Source organism: Mya arenaria, chromosome 12, assembly GCF_026914265.1.
Source record: "Mya arenaria isolate MELC-2E11 chromosome 12, ASM2691426v1".
NCBI classification, from domain to species: domain Eukaryota; kingdom Metazoa; phylum Mollusca; class Bivalvia; order Myida; family Myidae; genus Mya; species Mya arenaria.
Window position 1 is genome coordinate 30,367,496 of NC_069133.1, and position 22,127 is coordinate 30,389,622.

At 37.0% G+C, this 22,127-nt stretch overlaps 1 protein-coding gene across 1 annotated transcript in view; it reads right to left on the reverse strand.

Moving 5' to 3' along the window:
• The window catches only part of LOC128210598 (golgin subfamily B member 1-like), a 234,999-nt gene that overhangs the window by 54,384 nt on the left and 158,488 nt on the right, over window positions 1-22,127 (reverse strand). Inside the window, exons 13-16 of the mRNA XM_052914948.1 lie at window positions 20,272-20,313; window positions 16,905-17,114; window positions 5,135-5,317; window positions 496-1,281 (exon numbers count right to left, since the gene is read on the reverse strand). Of these exons, the coding sequence (XP_052770908.1) occupies window positions 496-1,281; window positions 5,135-5,317; window positions 16,905-17,114; window positions 20,272-20,313 (1,221 nt within the window). The remainder of the gene's footprint in view (window positions 1-495; window positions 1,282-5,134; window positions 5,318-16,904; window positions 17,115-20,271; window positions 20,314-22,127) is intronic.

The following is a 22,127-nucleotide window of genomic DNA, read 5'->3' on the forward strand; positions in this document are numbered from 1 at the left end:
TCTTCAAAATCAACTCTTGCAATTAAGTGTGATATTTATGTAAAAATAATAATAGCTCATTCTATATTTTTCGTCACACAAAAATGAGTTAAACATTAAGAAAGTGAAAACCTTCCACTGTTACAAGAAAGTAACCTTTTCCCCCCACCCCCTACATGAATGCTTTTTTGTATATAATGGTTCTTGAAAGTGTACAAATAATCCTTTATATTTTGAAATCAAAGCAATTAATATATCCCAAACAGGGTCAGTTCAACATATTTAATCAAGACAATGGTAAAACAAGTAGTATTACTAACAAATAAAGAAGCATACAAATACAAACTAAAAATGTATTAACTGAATTTCAAAAATCTAAATACTAAACAACACAAGCAGGTAAGCAAATTTAAAGCTTCAAGCAATGAGTCAAGCAGCAGACCATTAATCATTCATATTTTTTTATACTGAATATTAACACTATCACATCACATAATGCCAACCGGCTAAAAATACCTTTTCCATCAGGCCTTGCTCACTTGCCTCCTTATCAGAAGCAACATCTTTCAATTCTCGAATCTTTCGCTGTAACCTGACGATTTGTTTCCGCAATTTATCGCAATTGGCGTTTTCCTCCTCAACGCGATCTCCCAAAACAATCTCGCCAAGTTCTAACTCCATGATGTGTTTCTCCGCTAGTTTCAATCTATCCTTGCACTGTCTTTCCATGGCCTCAGCGTTTTGTAGTCGTTCCCGAAGGTTCTCACACGTTTCACGAAGTTCGGCAACTCTTGTGTCCTCAGAGTCAGATCCTGATGTGTCAGAGTCTACATTGCCTTTTTGGGTCAACTCAAACTTAAGAACATCATTTTCGTCTTGTAAGTCTTGTATCTGTCTCTGAAGTTTGTCGACTTCACTAAACATGTCACAATTTGACATTTGTTTAAGTCCCGTTGCTGGCATATTATTGATCCTAAATTTTCTTCTTGTTTCTGTATTGTTACCTTTTTTTGGATTTACATAGTCCATTGTTTCAACGTGGCTATCGAAATGCTTCTCTGCCCCTGTCAAAACTCTGCCCGCTGCAAACTCATTTTCCCCGGATTTGTTGCCGAGAGCAGGTTTCAAGAGGGCAAGATGGTCGCAATATTGACCTTGACCCCCGGGCGACCTTGGTGACATAATCGGGCTACAGAGTCGTTCCCATGACTCTGCTCTTTCTAAGGAATTCTTGTGAGCCTGCTGTTGTCCAACTTCTGCCAATCGTAGCCTGTTATTCAACTGCTTTTCACCTCCCTTAGGCTATGTGGAAGGAAGGTAGCTTATCATATATCATGGACAATTGTATATAAGACATGAACAGGATAACAAGAGGGACAGGTGCTGTTTCAACCTACTGTGTTCAATTAATAGTAGGAACTAGAGCTATTAATGGATTAATACCTCCACTACACAACCTTCATGTAAGTTATGTAGGCTCCTGGAATGTTCCATGTAGGTGAAAAGGCATCAATTAAGCTACTTATAATAGAAACAAGGACTGAAACTTCTGTGAGATAAAACATGAAATTTCTAATTCAGTTGACCAAACAAAAACTAATGTTTAGTTTGTACAGTTGAAGTCAATACCTCAAAAACATTAAGTTATGGATTGAAGTCAAGAAAAAAAGTATAGCAAGAGCAGTCACAGACAGCCATATCCCCAGCCGAAATCAGACTTTGTCTAATGGCAAAGGATTACTATTAAACAAGAACAATAACTAAAAACATATAACACCAAGAGTTTCTGTTCTTGTGCACTACACTCCTCCTAAATTAGATCTATCTGTATATGAAGCTTAAAGTAAATATCTCCAAGACAATTCAAGTTATGCTTCGGAAAAATTATAAGTATGAAAAAGAAAAAGATACGGCACTCAGACTTAAGGTTGCTTCAAATGCACTGTTCTTCTCTCAATTAGATATATTTATATGTAAAGTTTGAATTGAATACCTAAAAGACTTTTCAAGCCATCCTCTGGACAAAAATAAAGGAGAGTGTGATTTACGCTCCAGACGAAAATTATGAAAAGTACTTCAGGGCAGTATCTAAAAACAACAGGGCCATGATGGGCCTAAATCGCTCACCTGAGTAAAAGTATTTGACCTTTGTAATCACTAAAGCTTAATATTTGTTCTCAAACTGTACACATGGTCCAAATGTCAAAACTGTAGCTTCAAAAATAAGAAAGTAGGTCAAAAGGTCCCCTGACAATGTCAATATTGATATTTGTTTTCAAAACTGTACACATGCTTCGAATTTCTTTACAGTGGCTTCGAAAGTAAAAAAGTAGGTCAAAAAGTCATATTTAAGGTAATCCAGGCATAACATTGATATTTGTTTTCAAAACTGTAGTCATGGTCTGAATTTCATTAATGCAGCTTAAAAAATGACAAAGTTGGTCAAAAGGTGACAGTCAAGCTCATCCAAGGACAACATTGATATTTGTTTTCAAAACCTTACACATGGCCTAAATTTCGTAGCTGTAGCTACAAAAATAAGAAAGTAGGTCAAAATTTCACAGTCAAGGTCATCAAACTGTGAACATGGTTAAAAAAAATTAACTGTAGCTTCAAAAAAAAAAGTTGGTCAAAAGAGGTGGGACTGACTTTGACCCCAAGGGCATAATTTGCACAATCTTGGTAGAGGACCACTATATGATGCTATAGTAAAACTGCGGTCGTTCAAGAACTGGTAGACCCTCTAGGTCGGAGATTCGCCCGCAACATATTTCCGTTTATCAATGTTTACGCATGACCGTTGATAGTAATAAGTGCATTTGAGAAGATAATTATGAGTAGTTAATGACGAGAAGTTAATTGTGAGAAATGTAAATTAGTAATATGAATGAAGCACTACCATAGCGGTCCAACATCAGAATCCCTGAAAAGAACTCCATTTAGTCACTTTGCATTGCAATATGGCAAATGAGAAAGAACTTGCAAATTGTCAAACATGTGAGCAATCTAGTGAAGGACCCATTACTGGGGGGATAACAAGATCAGGTGCATTAAATGGAACAAGTACTGATCCGTCAAGTACTCACATGTTCTCGCCCTCTTGTCACAAGACACTAACACGCCCCTTCACATCCTTTACTGGAAAGATGTACACGGAGCAAAAACTAGAAGACCATGGACGTCAAGTTCAACGCAATCATGGAAGTAGAAAAGGGGATGAAGTCAAAGGCCCAAATCGCTCGTGATTTAAAGATTAGCAGCAGTACCCTGTCCACATGGCTGAAAATTGCAACAGCAATCAAAGAAGGCTTCCAGAACTTAAATACAGAATGAAAGACTGAAGACTGGTAATTGGGATTGCTTAGATACAGCCCTCCTAAAATGGTTCAGCAATGCCCATGAAAGGTCAGTCGTGATTTCAGGAGAAGTTTTGAAAATATGGGCAGCGGAATCCGCGCATAAGATCACAGTCTTCAACACAACCTCGGACTGGCTTGACCAGATTCAAGAGCGGTGTGGTATACACTTCCGGTCTGTATATGGCGAATCTAACAGTGCCAACAACAAAGCAATTAAAGGTGATGGAAGACGGGGATATCAAACCCAAGTCAATGCTCCAGAACTACAGCGCTGACGATATTTACAACGCCAACGAAACAGGTCTCTTCTTAAGGATGCTGCCAGATTGAGGAAAGAAGAGTAAGGAATGTGTAACAGCACTTGTTTGTGCAAATATGAGTGGCACTGATAAGATGCTACTTCTTGTAATTGGCAAGGCGCAAAAACGTCAAAACATTTCCTGTTCCATACAAGGGCCAAAAATAGAAAGATGAGATGCTCCCACGGAAAGATAGCGCTCGTCATAGACAGCTGCAAGGCACATCCGAAACTCAAAACAAGACAAGGAGATTTTCAAAAATTCCCTACAGAAGTACACAGAAAATCTGGGGGTGTGGCCAGTTTTGACCACAGGGGCATATTTTGATGTTCACAGACACACAAAAAACAGACACTGCACCATCCAACAAAATCAAGTCAGGACTTGATAAAACTACACACTGATCAAACATAACTATCAGATTTTAACAAAATTTGTTTATGATAAACTTGTAACTCACATGGTGGGTCCAATTTTGACTTATGGGGCAATACTTGAACAAACTTGGTAGGCAACCACTAGACAATGTTATACAACAAATATCTAAGCTCTAGGCCTCATGTTTTTTGTTAAGAAGAGTTTTGTAGTTTTTCCTTTAGGTTTTCATGGCAACCAGTGTTGTGCATGGAATTCATTTCTCTAAACAATATTGAAACAGCACAACCCAAAGAACATTCCTATCAAGTTTCATCAAAATTGTCCTAGCGGTTTAGGAGAAGATGATATTTATAAGCAATTGTTGATGCCGGACATAGACCTATCCCAATAGCACACTGAGCTATTTGCGCTCAGGTGAGCTAAAAATACTGCACCCAGAGTTATGGTCCATGTGCACTGCGAATCTCCTCAATGAAATCTATCTGTATATGAAGTTTGAAGTCAATACCATGAAGATGGTAGACTTGTCCTGATGTCCCAGGATGGACAGATGTAGGCTCCAACATTTCTTGTTTATGTTTTTTTCTTCTTTAACAAAAGCCCCTAAAACATGTGTTTTTACGAGGTTTGTCAATAGAAAACATAACCAAGTTAACTCCTAACCCTAATGAACTCATCCCCTAAACACCCCTACATTGGTCCGGACATACACAAAGACAGTCATATGGACGGACGGACTGGAGTAGGTGATTCCTATATAGCCCCCACCATTACATAGTGGGGGTATAATGGCAATGAAATATCAGAGATAAAATAAAAGGGTGAGGGAAGTTGTCATTTTCAAAATGAAGAGAGAAGTCTGAAGAATACCGTATTTCATTTTACAGAAAATAAAAACCATCAACAAACAACCGTTACTAGAGAAAAGTTAACTAGATGTTAAATAGCATCTGTATTATTTAAATGATAGATAACAATATTTCTTGATAAGTTCTTCTTGTTCATCCTTCAAACCTTACATCCTGCAAGATATCTAAAATTGAATTACACTATACTTTCTTCCATTTTAAAAAAATTAATACCAACCCTTAAACAGTATCTTAACGATCAAATATTTACCTTGACCTGTAGAAGTTCTTCACGTTCATCCCTTGTTAGTGAGAGTGACTGTTCTTGTGAATCAAGCCTCTCACGATAGCATACAAGCTTCTCGTTGAGTCTGATGTTCTCTTGTTGCAAGTTGCTGATATTTCCCTGCAGGTCTTGCATTGTGTTCTCAACCTCGATAACTTCAATAACATTCTGTAATGAAGAGTTTAAGACCATCTTATAGTCTCTCAGAATGTATACATGTAAATTCATTAATTCTGATTAAGTTTCATGAAGATTGGAAGAATATAGCCTCAAGAGTGTTCCAAAGGTTTTTCTAAGATTTGACCTAGTGACCTACTTTTAGACCCCATGTGACCAAGAGTTGAATTAAACCAAGATTTCATCATTGCAAATATTCTGCTTTAAGTTTCCTGAAGTCTGAGCCGATATTTTGCCTCTGTTTGTTCCCAAGATTTCTCAAGATTTGACCTTATTACCGAGTCTTTTACCTCAGGTGACCAACTTTTAAAGTTAACCAAGATTACATCAAGGGGTAACTATATTCTGACACAGTTTGAAAAATGTCTGACTAATCATTACAAATATTTGGTTCCGGAAATGATTGTTCAGAGAGTTGACCTAGTGACCTAGATACTGACCTCATGCGTCAAACTAGTCAATGATATTATCAAGGAAAGGATTCTGATTTAGTTTAAAAAATATTGGACCAGATATATTGCCTCTAGTTTGTCCCTAAGATTTTTTTCTACGATTTAACTTAAAATACCATTAGATTTCATGAAGCTTAACATTCTGTTTGAACATAATCTGACCCATTATTACCATGATAACCATAATACCATATTTATCAATTGTGACTCAGTTTTTGTTTTGTTCAAGAGTTCATAAGTTTGATGAATGGTGGACCAAATATAATGCCTCTAGTAGCCTTCCAAAGATTTATTTTAACCTATATGTATGTAGGTCAAGGTTTCATCAGGGGGAACACTCTGGCCAAGTTTGAACATTGTATGACCATTTCCTAATAAGATATGGTTCCGGAGAGAAAAACAAGAGGCCCAAAAGGGCTCTACTGGCATGGCTCTTGTGGTCATTTTCAATATAGAGCATGTATGTAGGGGTAAAAGGCAACATACATATAGTGCACGCTTTGTGTTTGGGTTTCCTGAAAACGTTGGGCATTCAACGACTGAGGACAGGAAGTGTTGTAAGCAGATGAGTTGCATAAACTATTTTAATATGTGCCAAGTGAAGGTCATCTGACAAAAAAAAAGTGCTTTCAGAACTGTACTCGTGGTCAAAATTTCTGTAGTTTTAAAAATAAAAAAACTTGGTCCAAAGGTCAAAGTCAAGGGCATCCGAGGACAACATTGATGCTCATTTGCAGAACTAAATATCATTGCTGCAGCTTTAAAAATAAAAAAGAGGGTCAAAAGGGGTGGGGCCAGCTTTGGCCCCAGGGGCATATTTCCAACTGTTTTGCTTGACAGTCATCATATGATGCTCCACAACAAATCAAAGGTATGAGCCTTGTGGTTTAAAACAAGAAGATTTTGAAAAATTTCTTTAATTAGTCTCTAGAAAACTTGTGAACCCAGGGGCAGTGCCAGTTTTGACCCCAGCGTCATAATTTGAACAACCATGGTAGCAGACCACTTAATTGTGCCTTATTCAAAATAGCAAGTGTTTGCATAGCTGGTTCCGACAAAAAGATTTTCAAACGTTCCCAATTTAAGTATACCAAACCTGTGAACCCCGGGGGATGGCCAGTAATGACCCCAGGGGCATTATTTGAACAAACATTCACAAGCAATTGTGAATGTTTCCAGAGATGGATGCGCGAACACACAAAAAGATTTTCAAGCATTTCCCAATTTAAGTATACCAAACCTGTGAACCCTGGGGGTGGCCAGTACCGAAATGACCCCAGGTGCATAATTTGAACCAACATTCACAACCAATTTTGTTTAGATGAATGCACGAACTACAGACACTTACAGCTAAAAAATGGCCTTTGGGCTTTCAAGAAGAACAAGGCAGAGTTATTCACAAAATCAACTGCAGAAAAAGCAACTTGTCTACCTTTAATTCTAGACCTGACTTTACCTCTAAACTTGGCTAAAAAAAGAATTCACTCATGCAGACCTGGTTAAACTAGGTTAGCTAAACATAGCATTTTTTTAAAACATTCAAGGCCCATAATCTAGGCATGCATGGGCGGATCTGGCTGGTTTTTGAAAGGAACCGAGTTAAATGGATATCTAAATACTGTACAAGTTTCATCGAAATACAATCAAAACTGAAGACTGTATCGTGTTCACAAGCAATTGTTTACAGACGCACGGACGCACATACTAAGTACACATTACCATCACATAAGCTCTTCTGGCCTTTGGCCAGTAGAGCTAAAAATGGAGATTGAAAATGGAGGGATAGATGGATCTCTTGACAGACAGACAGACTCCTCTCTCGAAACCTTCCATCGGCAGGGTATAACAATGAAAGTGTGACCAGGTTTGATGATACGCTTGATCTTTGAGTACCATTGTATTAAGTCTCAATGCAATAAATCAAGTAGTTTGTTAGATATAAACCTATATGTGCTCAGATGAAAAACCATGACCAGAATTTCTAAACTGAATAATTAAGGGGCAAAATTTATATTATACACAAGATAGAGTTATCTAACTTGATTAATTAAGAAGGTTGAATGGTAAGGAGCCTGTGTATAAAGTTTCAATGTAAATACATGATGTATTTGCTGAGGTATTGACTTAAAAGTGGTTACATGCAAAACATTAACCAGAATTTCTATGTTGAATGAAAAAGGGCCATTATTTGAATTTAATGCAAACAAACAGATTCATTGAATTGATATCCCCTGCCTGATTAGGCAAAGTTCATGGATTGGAAATGAAAAGTAGGTGGAATATTCCTATATTAACATGTAATACGGCTTCAGAGAATTGGAACGTTATGAACGTTGGATATAAGTTTGAGTTTGTTTGGAATAATTTGAAATAAAAGTTTTGTATATAGAGTTACATTTGTAAAAGTTTCTATGAATTTGAATGATTTCAAAGTGGAAGTTCAGATATGTCTGAAGTGATAACAGTAAATAGTGGAAATTGACAATTTAAGGTACCTGTTGATCATGTTCACTGTGTGTTATTTTCAAGCACATAAGAGCTTCATGTTGGTGATTATTGGTTATTACCTATCATAATCGATTATAATAGAAGTTGATGGAAGAAAATCATCATAAAATAGATATATTTATTATCATGTGTTCAGTCATACATGTATGACCATAATCTGACTAATCACTACCATGAAATTGTTTCAGACAAGATTTTTGTAAGATTTGACCTAGTGACCTAATTTTTTATCACATGTGACCCAGTTTTATAATTTTTTATCACATGAGAGCCACTTTTAAACATTTCAAAGAGTTTATCAAGGAAAACATTCTGATCACGTTTTATGAATATTAGACCATACAAAATGCCTCTAATGTGTTCCAAAGATTTTTCTAAGATTTGAGCTAGTGACCAAGTTTTTGACCCCAATGTGACCCACTTTTACAAGCGGTCCATATTTCATCAAGGGGTACATCCTGACCAAGTTTAAACATAATCTGACCAATCATTACCATATGGTTCCAGACAAGATTTTTCTAACATTTGACCTCGTGACCTAATTTTCGATCATATGTGACCCATTTTATATACGTCCAAGAGTTCATCAAGGAAAACATTTTGATAAAGTTTCATGGATATTTGACCATGTATAATGCCTCTGGTTTGTTCAAAAGATTTTTCTAAGATTTAACCTAGTGACCTAGTTTTTGACCCCATGTGACCCACTTTTACAAGTGGTTGAGATTTGATCAAGGGGAACATTCTGACCAAGTTCATATGAATATTTTCTGATCAATGCCTACCAAGATATGGTTCCGGACGGACAGATGGACGGAAGGACGGACGGACAACGCCAAAACAAAACTCCCCTACCGATACCTTCAATTCGGCGTAGGATAACTACAGTTATCTTATGTGATTATTTAGGTAGATTGGATGGTTGAGTACCATTTTATAAAGTCTCATTGCAATACATCAAGTAGTTGCTGAGTTATTAACCTATGTGTGCTTACATGCAAATCCTTAACCAGACTTTCTTATTCAAACAATAAAGGCCATTAATTTGCATTATATTAAACAAGAGGGCCAAATGGCCCTGAATCGCTCACCTGTCATATATTGCACATTGGTTTGATAAGAAATCTGGATGGTTCAAAGTAGTTAAGGTTTTTTAGAAGTCTGGGTCATTTTTTACCCCAATGCCAAAGTTTGGACAATAAAGGTAGAGGTCCACTAAATGATGTATTATGCCAAATAGCTCTAGTCCTTGTGAATTTGGAGAGAATTTTTTTTTTTATGCTTCTATTATATACAAATATTGAAAACCTAAGCCTATGAACACGGGGCGTGGCCAATTTTGACCCCAGGGCTAAAGTTTGAACAATCTTAATAGTGGTCCAATAAACGATGCTTCATACCAAATATCTAAGGCCTTCGCCTTTTGGTTTCGGAGAAGAAGATTTTTTAAGTTTTCATCATATACATATATAAGGAAACCCATGACCGCCCGGGTGGGGCCATTTTTTGACCCCAGGGCCAAAGATTGAACAATATTGGTACAAGTCAACTAGATGATATATCATGCCAAATATCTAAGCTCTTGTCACAACTTGATTTTACGTGTGTATCTATATATGTATATTTGTTATTAATTGTTGTATGTGGCCCATATTGAAAATTGGTATGTGTACTAAATATGTTATCCAGTTTAAATTAAGACGTTACTTGTCTTTGTGAGTTCGGAGAAGATTTTTTAAGTTTTCACTCTAACACATATAGAGAAAACCCATCAGCCCCGGGGTGTGGCCAATTTTGACCCCAGGGCCATAATTTGAACAAATTTTGTAGAGGTCCACTAGACGATGAATCATGCCAAATATCTAAGCTCTAAGCCACGTAAGTTCAGAGGAGATGATTTTTGAAGTTTTCACTATAAACATATAGAGAAAACCCATGACCCCCCAAGGGGGCGGGGCCAATTTTGACCCCAAGGCCATAATTTGAACAATCTTTGTAGAGGTCCACTAGACGATGAATCATGCCAAATATCTAAGCTCTAGTCCATGTAAGTTCAAAGGAGAAGATTTTTGAAGTTTTAACAATAAACATATAGAGAATACCCTAACCCCCCGGGGCGGGGCAAATTTTGACCCCAAGGCCATAATTTGAACAATCTTTGTAAAGGTCCACTAGACGATGAATCATGCCAAATATCTAAGCTCTAGTCCAAGTAAGTTTAGAGGAGAAGATTTCTGAAGTTTTAACTATAAACATACAGAGAATACCCATGACCCCCCCCCCCCGGGGCGGGGCCAATTTTGACCCCAAGGCCATAATTTGAACAATCTTTGTAAAGGTCCACTAGACGATGAATCATGCCAAATATCTAAGCTCTAGTCCAAGTAAGTTCAGAGGAGAAGATTTTTGAAGTTTTAACTATAAACATATCAAGTATACCCATGACCCCCCGGGGCGGGGCCAATTTTGACCCCAAGGCCATAATTTGAACAATCTTTGTAGAAGTCCACTAGACGATGAATCATGCCAAATATCTAAGCTCTAGTCCAAGTAAGTTCAAAGGAGAAGATTTTTGAAGTTTTCACTATAAACATATAGAGAAAACCCATGACCCCCCGGGGCTGGGCCAATTTAGACCCCAAGGCCATAATTTGAACAATCTTTGTAAAGGTCCACTAGACGATGAATCATGCCAAATATCTAAGCTCTAGTCCAAGTAAGTTCAGAGGAGAAGATTTTTGAAGTTTTAACTATAAACATATAGAGAATACCCATGACCCCCCCCCCCCGGGGCGGGGCTAATTTTGACCCCAGGGCCATAATTTGAACAAATTTGTAGAGGTTCACTAGACGATGAATCATGCCAAATATCTAAGCTCTAGGCCAAGTAAGTTCAGAGGAGAAGATTTTTGAAGTTTTCACTACAAACATATAGAGAAAACCCATGACCCCCCGGGGCGGGGCCAATTTTGACCCCAAGGCCATAAATTGAACAATCTTTGTAAAGGTCCACTAGACGATGAATCATGCCAAATATCTAAGCTCTAGTCCAAGTAAGTTAAGAGGAGAAGATTTTTGAAGTTTTAACTATAAACATATCAAGTATACCCATGACCCCTGGGGCGGGGCAAAGTTTGACCCCAAGGCCATAATTTGAACAATCTTTGTAGAAGTCCACTAGACGATGAATCATGCCAAATATCTAAGCTCTAGTCCAAGTAAGTTCAGAGGAGAAGATTTTTGAAGTTTTAACTATAAACATATAGAGAATACCCATGACCCCCCCCCCCCGGGGCGGGGCTAATTTTGACCCCAGGGCCATAATTTGAACAAATTTGTAGAGGTTCACTAGACGATGAATCATGCCAAATATCTAAGCTCTAGGCCAAGTAAGTTCAGAGGAGAAGATTTTTGAAGTTTTCACTACAAACATATAGAGAAAACCCATGACCCCCCGGGGCGGGGCCAATTTTGACCCCAAGGCCATAAATTGAACAATCTTTGTAAAGGTCCACTAGACGATGAATCATGCCAAATATCTAAGCTCTAGTCCAAGTAAGTTAAGAGGAGAAGATTTTTGAAGTTTTAACTATAAACATATCAAGTATACCCATGACCCCTGGGGCGGGGCAAAGTTTGACCCCAAGGCCATAATTTGAACAATCTTTGTAGAAGTCCACTAGACGATGAATCATGCCAAATATCTAAGCTCTAGTCCAAGTATGTTCAAAGGAGAAGATTTTTGAAGTTTTCACTATAAACATATAGAGAAAACCCATGACCCCCCGGGCGGGGCCAATTTAGACCCCAAGGCCATAATTTGAACAATCTTTGTAAAGGTCCACTAGACGATGAATCATGCCAAATATCTAAGCTCTAGTCCAAGTAAGTTCAGAGGAGAAGATTTTTGAAGTTTTAACTATAAACATATAGAGAATACCCATGACCCCCCCCCCCCCGGGGCGGGGCCAATTTTGACCCCAGGGCCATAATTTGAACAAACTTTGTAGAGGTCCACTAGACGATGAATCATGCCAAATATCTAAGCTCTAGGCCAAGTAAGTTCAGAGGAGAAGATTTTTGAAGTTTTCACTATAAACCTATAGAGAAAACCCATGACCCCCCGGGGCGGGGCCAATTTTGACCCCAAGGCCATAATTTGAACAGTCTTTGTAAAGGTCCACTAGACGATGAATCATGCCAAATATCTAAGCTCTAGTCCAAGTAAGTTAAGAGGAGAAGATTTTTGAAGTTTTAACTATAAACATATCAAGTATACCCATGACCCCCCAGGGCGGGGCCAATTTAGACCCCAAGGCCATAATTTGAACAATCTTTGTAGAGGTCCACTAGACGATGAATCATGCCAAATATCTAAGCTCTAGTCCAAGTAAGTTCAAAGGAGAAGATTTTTGAAGTTTTCACTATAAACATATAGAGAAAACCCATGACCCCCCGGGGCGGGGCCAATTTTGACCCCAAGGCCATTCCTTGAACAGTCTTTGTAAAGGTCCACTAGACGATGAACCATGCCAAATATATAAGCTCTAGTCCAAGCAAGTTCATAGGAGAAGATTTTTGAAGTTTTAACTATAAACATATAGAGAATACCCATGACCCCCCGGGGCGGGGCCAATTTTGACCCCAGGGCCATAACTTGAACAAACTTTGTAGAGGTCCACTAGACGATAAATCATGCCAAATATCTAAGCTCTAGGCCAAGTAAGTTCAGAGGAGAAGATTTTTGAAGTTTTCACTAAAAACATATAGAGAAAACCCATGACCCCCCGGGGCGGGGCCAATTTTGACCCCAGGGCCATAATTTGAACAAACTTTGTAGAGGTCTACTAGACGATGAATCATGCCAAATATCTAAGCTCTAGGCCAAGTAAGTTTAGAGGAGAAGATTTTTTAAGTTTTCACTACAAACATATAGAGAAAACCCATGACCCCCCGGGGCGGGGCCAATTTTGACCCCAGGGCCATAATTTGAACAAACTTTGTAGAGGTCCACTAGACGATGAATCATGCCAAATATCTAAGCTCTAGGCCAAGTAAGTTCAGAGGAGAAGATTTTTGAAGTTTTCACTATAAACATATAGAGAAAACCCATGACCCCCCGGGGCGGGGCCAATTTTGACCCAAGGGCCATAATTTGAACAATCTTGGTAGAGGACCATTTGGTGATCCTACCTACCATATATCAACGGCCTAAGCCTTGTGGTTTGGGAGAAGAAGATTTTTAAAGTTTTTCCTTTTGGTTGCCATGGCAACCAGAGTTCTGCATGGAATTGAATTCTTTGAACAACTTTGATAGAAGACCACCCAAGGAACATCCCTATGAATATTGGCCCAGCGGTTAAGGAGGAGATGTCTTTTAAGTAAATTGTTGACGGACGACGCACGACGCACTACGCACGACGGACGCCGGACAAAAGGCGATCACAAAAGCTCACCTTGTCACAAAGTGACAGGTGAGCTAAAAAAGTGTTATCTCACTTCATTTATTTAGTAGGTTAGATAGTTGGGAATATCATATCTAGTTTCAATGCAATACATGATGAACAATACTCCGCCCGTGCCCCTTTTCTTACTGCCATGCCCCCTTTTTGGGTAGTGCCTTTTTCACAAATGCTCTATTAGCGCCATCTATCCGTTAGTGCCCTTTTTACTATTGAAATCATCATGAAAGATGGGTAGCCCTTAATCCTCTGTCATAATTGAGACTAATAACGTAATACTTATGATAATAATGTTCCCGCTAGGTGTCACCATGCTGCCCAATTGACCGCTTAAAATAAGCAGTACTGCCTTTTCATCTTCACATGTGCCTTGTCCGTGTCATATGACAGCTTATTGTGTATTTGTGTAATGAGCAGACGACCTGTGTATTCAGAATCGGTCATCTTCTACTCCGATAATTAGGAAGAGCCGAATAGTGAAACATCGGCAGAAGGGGGAACTATTGAATGTCAGCAAATCAGAATATCCTTTGAGAACTTGTTCATTCAATGATGAAAGTTCAAAAAATGTAAAATGCGAAGGGATGGTGAAAAATGTTGTCATTTAGCACTATCAAACCTTTTATAAAATAATTGTTAATTGTGTTGTACAGACGAGACTCGCCATTTTAAACATTGTTGATTTGCAGCAGACAGTCACTGTAGACTTGTAAACATTAAGGAATGGTGGCGCTAACACAATCAAATACATCACTTTTTCAGTACATGTTTAGAAAAGTTTTTTTATTAAATATTGTTTTTGTAACCCACAAAAATATTTTGATGCTTTATGCAGCATTTACCTATCATGTCTACCATCATGTCAAAATTCGCCGAAACCGCGATTTTGTCAGAAAGAATTTCGGAGTTATTCTATCAATGAACAGTGTTTTATAAATGATTTTTGAGGCAGTGATGATTATTCTCATTTTATTCTAAAACATCAGCATGTTAAACATCATTTTACCAAAGACAATTAAATTAACAACAAAGCTGAATGTAACATTCCTACCCAATCCCGATTGTACCAAACTAAGATTCGTCCCCTACATATTTGATTTTTGTGTATTTATGCCATTGATTGTTTCAAATGTTAAACTGTCTTTTCTTTTTTCTTCATTTTAGATGCTTTTTAGTAGAAAAATGTGACATTGCACGAAAGAAGACTCCAGACAAAGTTCAATCATACTTACCACAGACAAAAAGACAAATTTTAATTTTGATATTCAAACACACCCTTCTAAATTTTGAGAGAAAAAACACATTTTGTTCAAGTCTGGAAATCATGGTAAATGATGAAAATTGAGTATGAAAACAAAACAAATTCTAGGGAGACTCCGTAAACCCCCCTTGTGACAGGGGTGGACCCCTCCCACACCCACCCCATTCACCATTAAGCGACTCATGTAGCTTTCTCTTTTTTAAAACTCCACCCTGCTCTTTTCAAATCCTGGCTGGAGCACTGATGTTTTTGCTGAGATATTTACTTAAATGTGGTTACTTACATGCAAAACATTAACCAGAATTTCTAAGTCAAATAATAAAGGGCAATTGTTTTGCATTAAATGCAAACTAGAGTTACCTAACTTGGTTAATTAAGTAGGTTGGATGGTTGAGTACCATTGTATAAAGTCTCAATGCAATACATCAAGTAGATTTATGAACACTATCCCTGAGGCTGCAATCTAGGGACCTAGATTAGGGATGCTTAAATCAGTGATCCATATATGACTGTTGAGATATCAGTTCAAATCATTTCTAAACAAGAGATGTTTGTCAAACATTATGCCCCCTGAGCGCCAAGTTGCCAGAAATATTTGGACAATTGAATGAAATATGCATGGACTGAAATGACAGCTGATTTGTCATTGGATGCATATGAGGCAGGTCATCTACTGGTCATACCTAATCTTCATGTCAAGTTTGATGACCATAGGTCCGGGAATTGTTGAGTTATCACTCGGACAAGCTTTGGTCTTCCAACAGACCGACCGACATGTGCAAAGCAATTATATAACCCCTCTGCTTCGAAGGGGGGCATAATTAAACTAGATGTTCACTGAAAACTGATACTTCAACTCATGCATTTAGTGACATATAAATTTCTACTGTCTACTATATAAGAAAATAAAATATGGACAATCAGAAAACCTTTTTTCAGCTTACAGTCACACTGACCTTGACCTTTGACCCACTGACCTCAAAATCAATAGGGTTCATCTGCTGGTCATGACCAATAAGCCTACCTAGTATGAGGTCCCTGGGTCAAAGCGTTCTCAAGTTATTGATCGGAAACCGTTTTTCATGTTAAGGTCACACTGACCTTGACCTTTGACCTCAAAATCAATAGGGTTCATCTGCTGGTCATGACCAATACACCTACCAAGTATGAGGTTCCTGGGTCAAAGCGTTCTCAAGTTATTGATCGGAAACCGTTTTTCATGTAAAGGTCACACTGACCTTGACCTTTGACCCACTGACCTCAAAATCAATAGGGTTCATCTGCTGGTCATGACCAATAAGCCTACCTAGTATGAGGTCCCTGGGTCAAAGCGTTCTCAAGTTATTGATCGGAAACCGTTTTTCATGTTAAGGTCACACTGACCTTGACCTTTGACCCACTGACCTCAAAATCAATAGGGTTCATCTGCTGGTCATGACCAATACACCTACCAAGTATGAGGTTCCTGGGTCAAAGCGTTCTCAAGTTATTGATCGGAAACCGTTTTTCATGTAAAGGTCACACTGACCTTGACCTTTGACCCACTGACCTCAAAATCAATAGGGTTCATCTGCTGGTGATGACCAATACACATACCAAGTATGAGGTCCCTCGGTCAAAGCGTTCTCAAGTTATTGATCGGAAACCATTTGGTATTCCGACCGACCGACCGACCGACCGACCGACAGACAGACAGACCGACCGACCGACCGACCGACATGTGCAAAACAATATACCCCACTTTTTTCAAAAGGGGGCATAATAAAAAGCTAAATGTTATCTAAACATTCAATTTAAAATAAACCCTGGAAGGGATTGCAACGATATAATTTACTGATTTATTTCAGCTATGTTTCACTTTTTTAAACCATATTCCTAATTTTTACATAACCAACCTGTCCCGCCTGTCGTAACTCAATCATTATTCCTGACCCTTCACCCTTCATCAACTGGGTCAATTTGTCCTCTAGGCCCTTTATAGAGGCCCTTGAAACCCCATCCTGTCCTACAGAGTCATTCATATTGGGGATTTGGTGGTTGACTGTCTGCAACGTTTTGTCAAGAAGTGTGACTTGTTGTTGGTGGTTGGGTACTTCTAGTGCAGTCTGAAAAAGTGTACAATACATAAATGACAAATATTGCAAAATTTCATTCAGGTTTAATGTGTGCAGAGCTACATTTATGGTTCAATACAATGAAGTAGAAATATAACCCATAGTTGTGAAGCAGCCCAATTTTATGCTTCTTAAGCATTATTCCAAACTCAAGCATTTTTTTTTAGTTTCTCCCATCCAAAGTACAATCTTTTCAAATATTCCTTGTTTAGACCCTTTAGGCCACTACTTTTATATAAATTGGTTTACAAAACCAGTGGGTCTACTTTTCCGAAAAGTCCAAGAAAAAAAAAATGAATTTCACTTTTTTTTTTTCAAAATTATTTTCCCGACCGTATTGATTTTGGTGCGAAACGAAAGAAAAACAAACAGATAAGAGTACGAATGCAATAGATCTCGACTGGTTTGTTGTTCCGTAGCCGTATTAGCCAATTTATAGTGATAGCATGTGAGCCAGTCAACTGTTATGGAAGCGCCGTTGGCAATGGCGGAATTGACGATAGCAGTCATTCTTTGTATGAAATAATTTATTAAAATATGCAGGAGTTGTTAAAATAACAATAGCAATAAACATTGGTAAATTTAACAGCCGACACAAACAATAACTGTCACGTGATTGCTGTTTTTCCCCCGCCAATTTAGGTCGTGAAAATATTGTTGTTTATAGATAAAAAATAAAAGTGTCAGCGGCTGCCATCGAATAAGTAGACACAAATATCTGTAAATTATGTGTGAGAAAAACATTTTATAACATTTTATTTTTAAACATCAAATAACAGTGCACTAAGTGTGAGTGGTGAAATCGAAAGTAAAATTTCTAAGTTGACACTGGTGACCTAGTTTCACAAGTTCGGTCGGTGGTGTTTATGGATTTTAAATCATAGAATGGTTTGGAAATACTTGTCATTGAGTCAATGTAAAGCTTGTGTTTATTCTAGATTACATGTCTATTCATGTGTGGGTTAATAGTAGAGTCAAAACAATGAAAGAGTTGAACACTGTGTCAATGACATTTACTAATGCCGGGAGTTGTGTGCAAAACATTTAGATAAAACAACATGGAAAACTTTTTTGAATAAGTCCATTTCAATTTGTAATGAACTTTATATATCACTATAAATGAGATTTGTTGTTGTAACCAAGGAATACTCTTTAAAATGAAAAATAAACAAGCATGAAGTATAGATGCCCTGTGAACGCATGTATACACAAAACGGCGGAGTTGGGAGAAGATGAAAATATCTGATACATAATTATGGATGTCTCTGTCAGTTTACTATCATTGGTACATAAAGATAATTCACATGCTAGATTTATTATTTTGCTATGTGATTTATTATGTACTGATGTGGTAATTTGCTGCAATATTTGAATTTGAAATGGATTTGGTGAACATCCCATGGTAAATATCCCGGTCCAAAAATATCCAGACTTAGTATGGATCGGGTAATACACAACTAGAACCCTGCATGGTAAGGGTTATTAAAACTCAAATCTAGGTCTAGTTTGGTTTTTAGTTTTTCTGGAATTGTTTTCACAAAATTAAAGCTCAAATGTCTTCATAAAATGTTATATTTACAAAATTGGTAATTATTTCACTTCATTGACATTTTCCAATATTGAAATAACTGAAACAATGTTTAGAAAATGTAATGTATTGTTTAAATACAGTACAATTTTTGTGTATTTTAATGCGTAAAATTCGCCTTCTCTTTTTTTTTCAATTTAATATTGGTCAGTTTTTAAGTGTTCTGCATTCACTTTTGCTTTAGCATACCTTTAAAGCTAAACAAATGTCTTGCTGAGTGATATTCAATGTATCTTTGATAAAAAGTGTAGTTTATACATGTAAACATGTTTTATAGTCAATTTCATTGATGTTTTATATGCACAGTATATGTAAGATTTAAACTGTGTGTTTAATTAGAACTTTTAGAAATTTTTGAGTGTATTAAAACATGCATCAAAAGCAGTTTAAAAATTTAAAATGTCAAGTAAATGATATAAATTTTCAATGTTTTTATGTTGTTCTCTGATTTTCACCCTTTAAGAGTATGTTTTGTGACTTTTTTTTTTTTTTTTTTTTTTCGACCACCCGGTGGACATTTTTTCCAAAAATTCTTGTAAACCAAAAATAAAAAAGGAGTGGCCTTAGTGCTATTAAAACACCTTGTCAAAATTGTTCAAATTTAATAATGCTTAGTTTGCATAAGAGAACAAAAGAGTATCGGTTGACAGTTAATAGCATTAGACAGTGTGCTGTCAATAGAATGGCATTGAGGAAAACATCTTGCAGCCGATTTACTAGCATGTTTTGTTTCAAGATAAGTGTTATTTAGGTCGTAGAATCTTTAAAAAGGCCACTCTTTGTGATTTATTAGGGAATGCCAGTCTTTTAGGACAAATACTTTTTTTGTCTGAATATGTTGATTCTTCAAGTGGTCAGTTATATTGTCCAGTGAATCTTCCAGCTTCCCAGGTTACAAATTACTAATTAATTCCTTTTACATTTCAATGCAAATAGGCGGAAAAAAAAACAACTTGAAAAATTGCCATTTCTAGGTTTCACATGTATGAAATCCATACATCTACTTAAAATTCAGTGCAAATCCAATAGGTTTAAAGGCCACAAAATAGGTTGATGCCAACTTTTTTTCTTTTCTTTTTTTAATGCATTATCATGATGTAACTCATTAAACCTTAATGATTGAAACAAAAAAAGCATATGATTTAGGAACAGGTAAAAAAATAAAAGCAATATTTTGGTGCATTTTTAACTGAGGAATTTTTGGCTATGTAGCTATTAATTAAAAGTTTATAAAGGTTAATATTTTTTATCTGTATCTGCTTTTTTATCATTCAAGTCAAATGAATTAAACATGAAAATGCATTCAAATAAAAAAAATCTCATTTTTTTTCCTCAGAAAATTCTTTCACTATGATGATAAGCACTATTAATTTTTCATGTTATCCATTTGCAATTGCAGGTATTGGACAGAATTCAAAGTATAACAACTATTAATAATTTGCATTGCTCAGACTTAACAGCAAAATATTAACTGAAGAATAGCATTCAAAATCTTAATTATATAGAGAGAGCATCCTGGAGCACTTCAGGGCACTTGGCATTTAGTAGTATTAAGGGTACCTTTTCAGTGTTAGTGGTGGCATCTTCTGTCAGTACATCAGCCTGTAAAGGAATATGTGATAACACTTATTTAATGTTCATCTAAATGATATCAAAGTTTTCTAATGATTTTAGCATCCAGCTTATGGCTGTCATAATTCATTCATTTTGTCCTTACACAAACAAGAAATTGGGCAATGCAATGAAACCAGGTTTTCAATGATTGACAGAGGAACTACTGCCTGTGTTGTGGTGAGGGGCCACATGTTCTTCAATGATTGACAGTGGACCTACAGCCTGTGTTGTGGTGAGGGGCCACATGTTCATCAATGATTGACAGTGGACCTACAGCCTGTGTTGTGGTGAGGGGCCACATGTTCTTCAATGATTGACAGTGGCCCTACAGCCTGTGTTGTGGTGAGGGGCCACATGTTCTTCAATGATTGACAGTGGACCTACAGCCTGTGTTGTGGTGAGGGGCCACATGTTCTTCAATGATTGACAGTGGACCTACAGCCTGTGTTGTGGTAAGGGGCCACATGTTCTTCAATGATTGACAGTGGACCTACAGCCTGTGTTGTGGTGAGGGGCCACATGTTCTTCAATGATTGACAGTGGACCTACAGCCTGTGTTGTGGTGAGGAGCCAATTGTTTTTTTCTGGCTACATTAATGTGTTAGAAGCATAAAATGATTAAAGATTTTGAAATTCATTTATATTTTATCCTAAATCATCTTTACTGAAATAGCATGGCAACATGAAAAAAATATACACAAAAGTTTTTCAAATCTTATTTGTGAGCCAGATGAACTCATCTTTAGGTGGATATATATGTATATCATTTCTATATGATAGATAGGTTGGAATATTTTCCAAAAAATATGCCTCAGTTTATATTTCTTAATTACCCCGGTAGTTACAATTAAATTTAAGTTTAATTAAATTAATGAACTGTAACAGAAGATATTCAGTTTGATTTGTTTTCTATTTTTAGTAACAGTGACATTGACCTTGAACCTATGGTATACATACCGAGTTTGGTCATAATATTTCAACCCTTACTATTAAAAGATATTCAGTTTCAACTGTCTTTCGATTTCTAGCAACAGTGACCTTGACCTTAAGGGCCCCAAACGCAATCCCATGAAAGGTCTCCATGAACTCTATATACCAAGTTTGCTCACAAAATGTCAATCCTAATTGAAGTTTTTCAGTTTCATAGGTGAGTTTGATGCTGCCTGCCTGTCCACCAGAACAATGATGTTTTTCATTCTAATATACCAGGTTTCACTTAATTATTAAAAATAACATGAGAAAAAGATGGCGAAGTCAATGAACACAGTCTGAAGTTATCGCGCTTATCGCCCTCAAGCCAGTCGAGGATGTCCCCTGGTATTTGGGGATGTGTGAATGAGAAAAACTGTTTGTGTAGTACAATTTCTACAGTCTACTGAATTATCTGTTTTAGACCGAAATTAATTGTAAGAAAAAATTAATTAATTTCGGACTGATTTTTAAGCAATGTTCTGTTACTGAAAACAAACTAAATACATTCATACAAGAACCTGTGATTATGATTATTTTCCTAAAAAAAACAATAAACATTCCAGTAAGATATGAAGATATCTTCCAAAACATCTATAGACCACAATGAGATGTACATGACATTACATTTACCTGAGTTGAATGGTCTAATTCCCGAAATTCACAGCAAAAAAATAAGCAAAATCCACCACTGAACAGTTCAACATAAGAAACTTCTATTTCTTTTTTTCTTATGAAAAGTGGTATAATACAAAACCTCCTCAGTTCACACTTTACACTTTACCAATTGATTTCATGAAGGACAGTAACTATTCTTCTGTGAAACTGGGTCC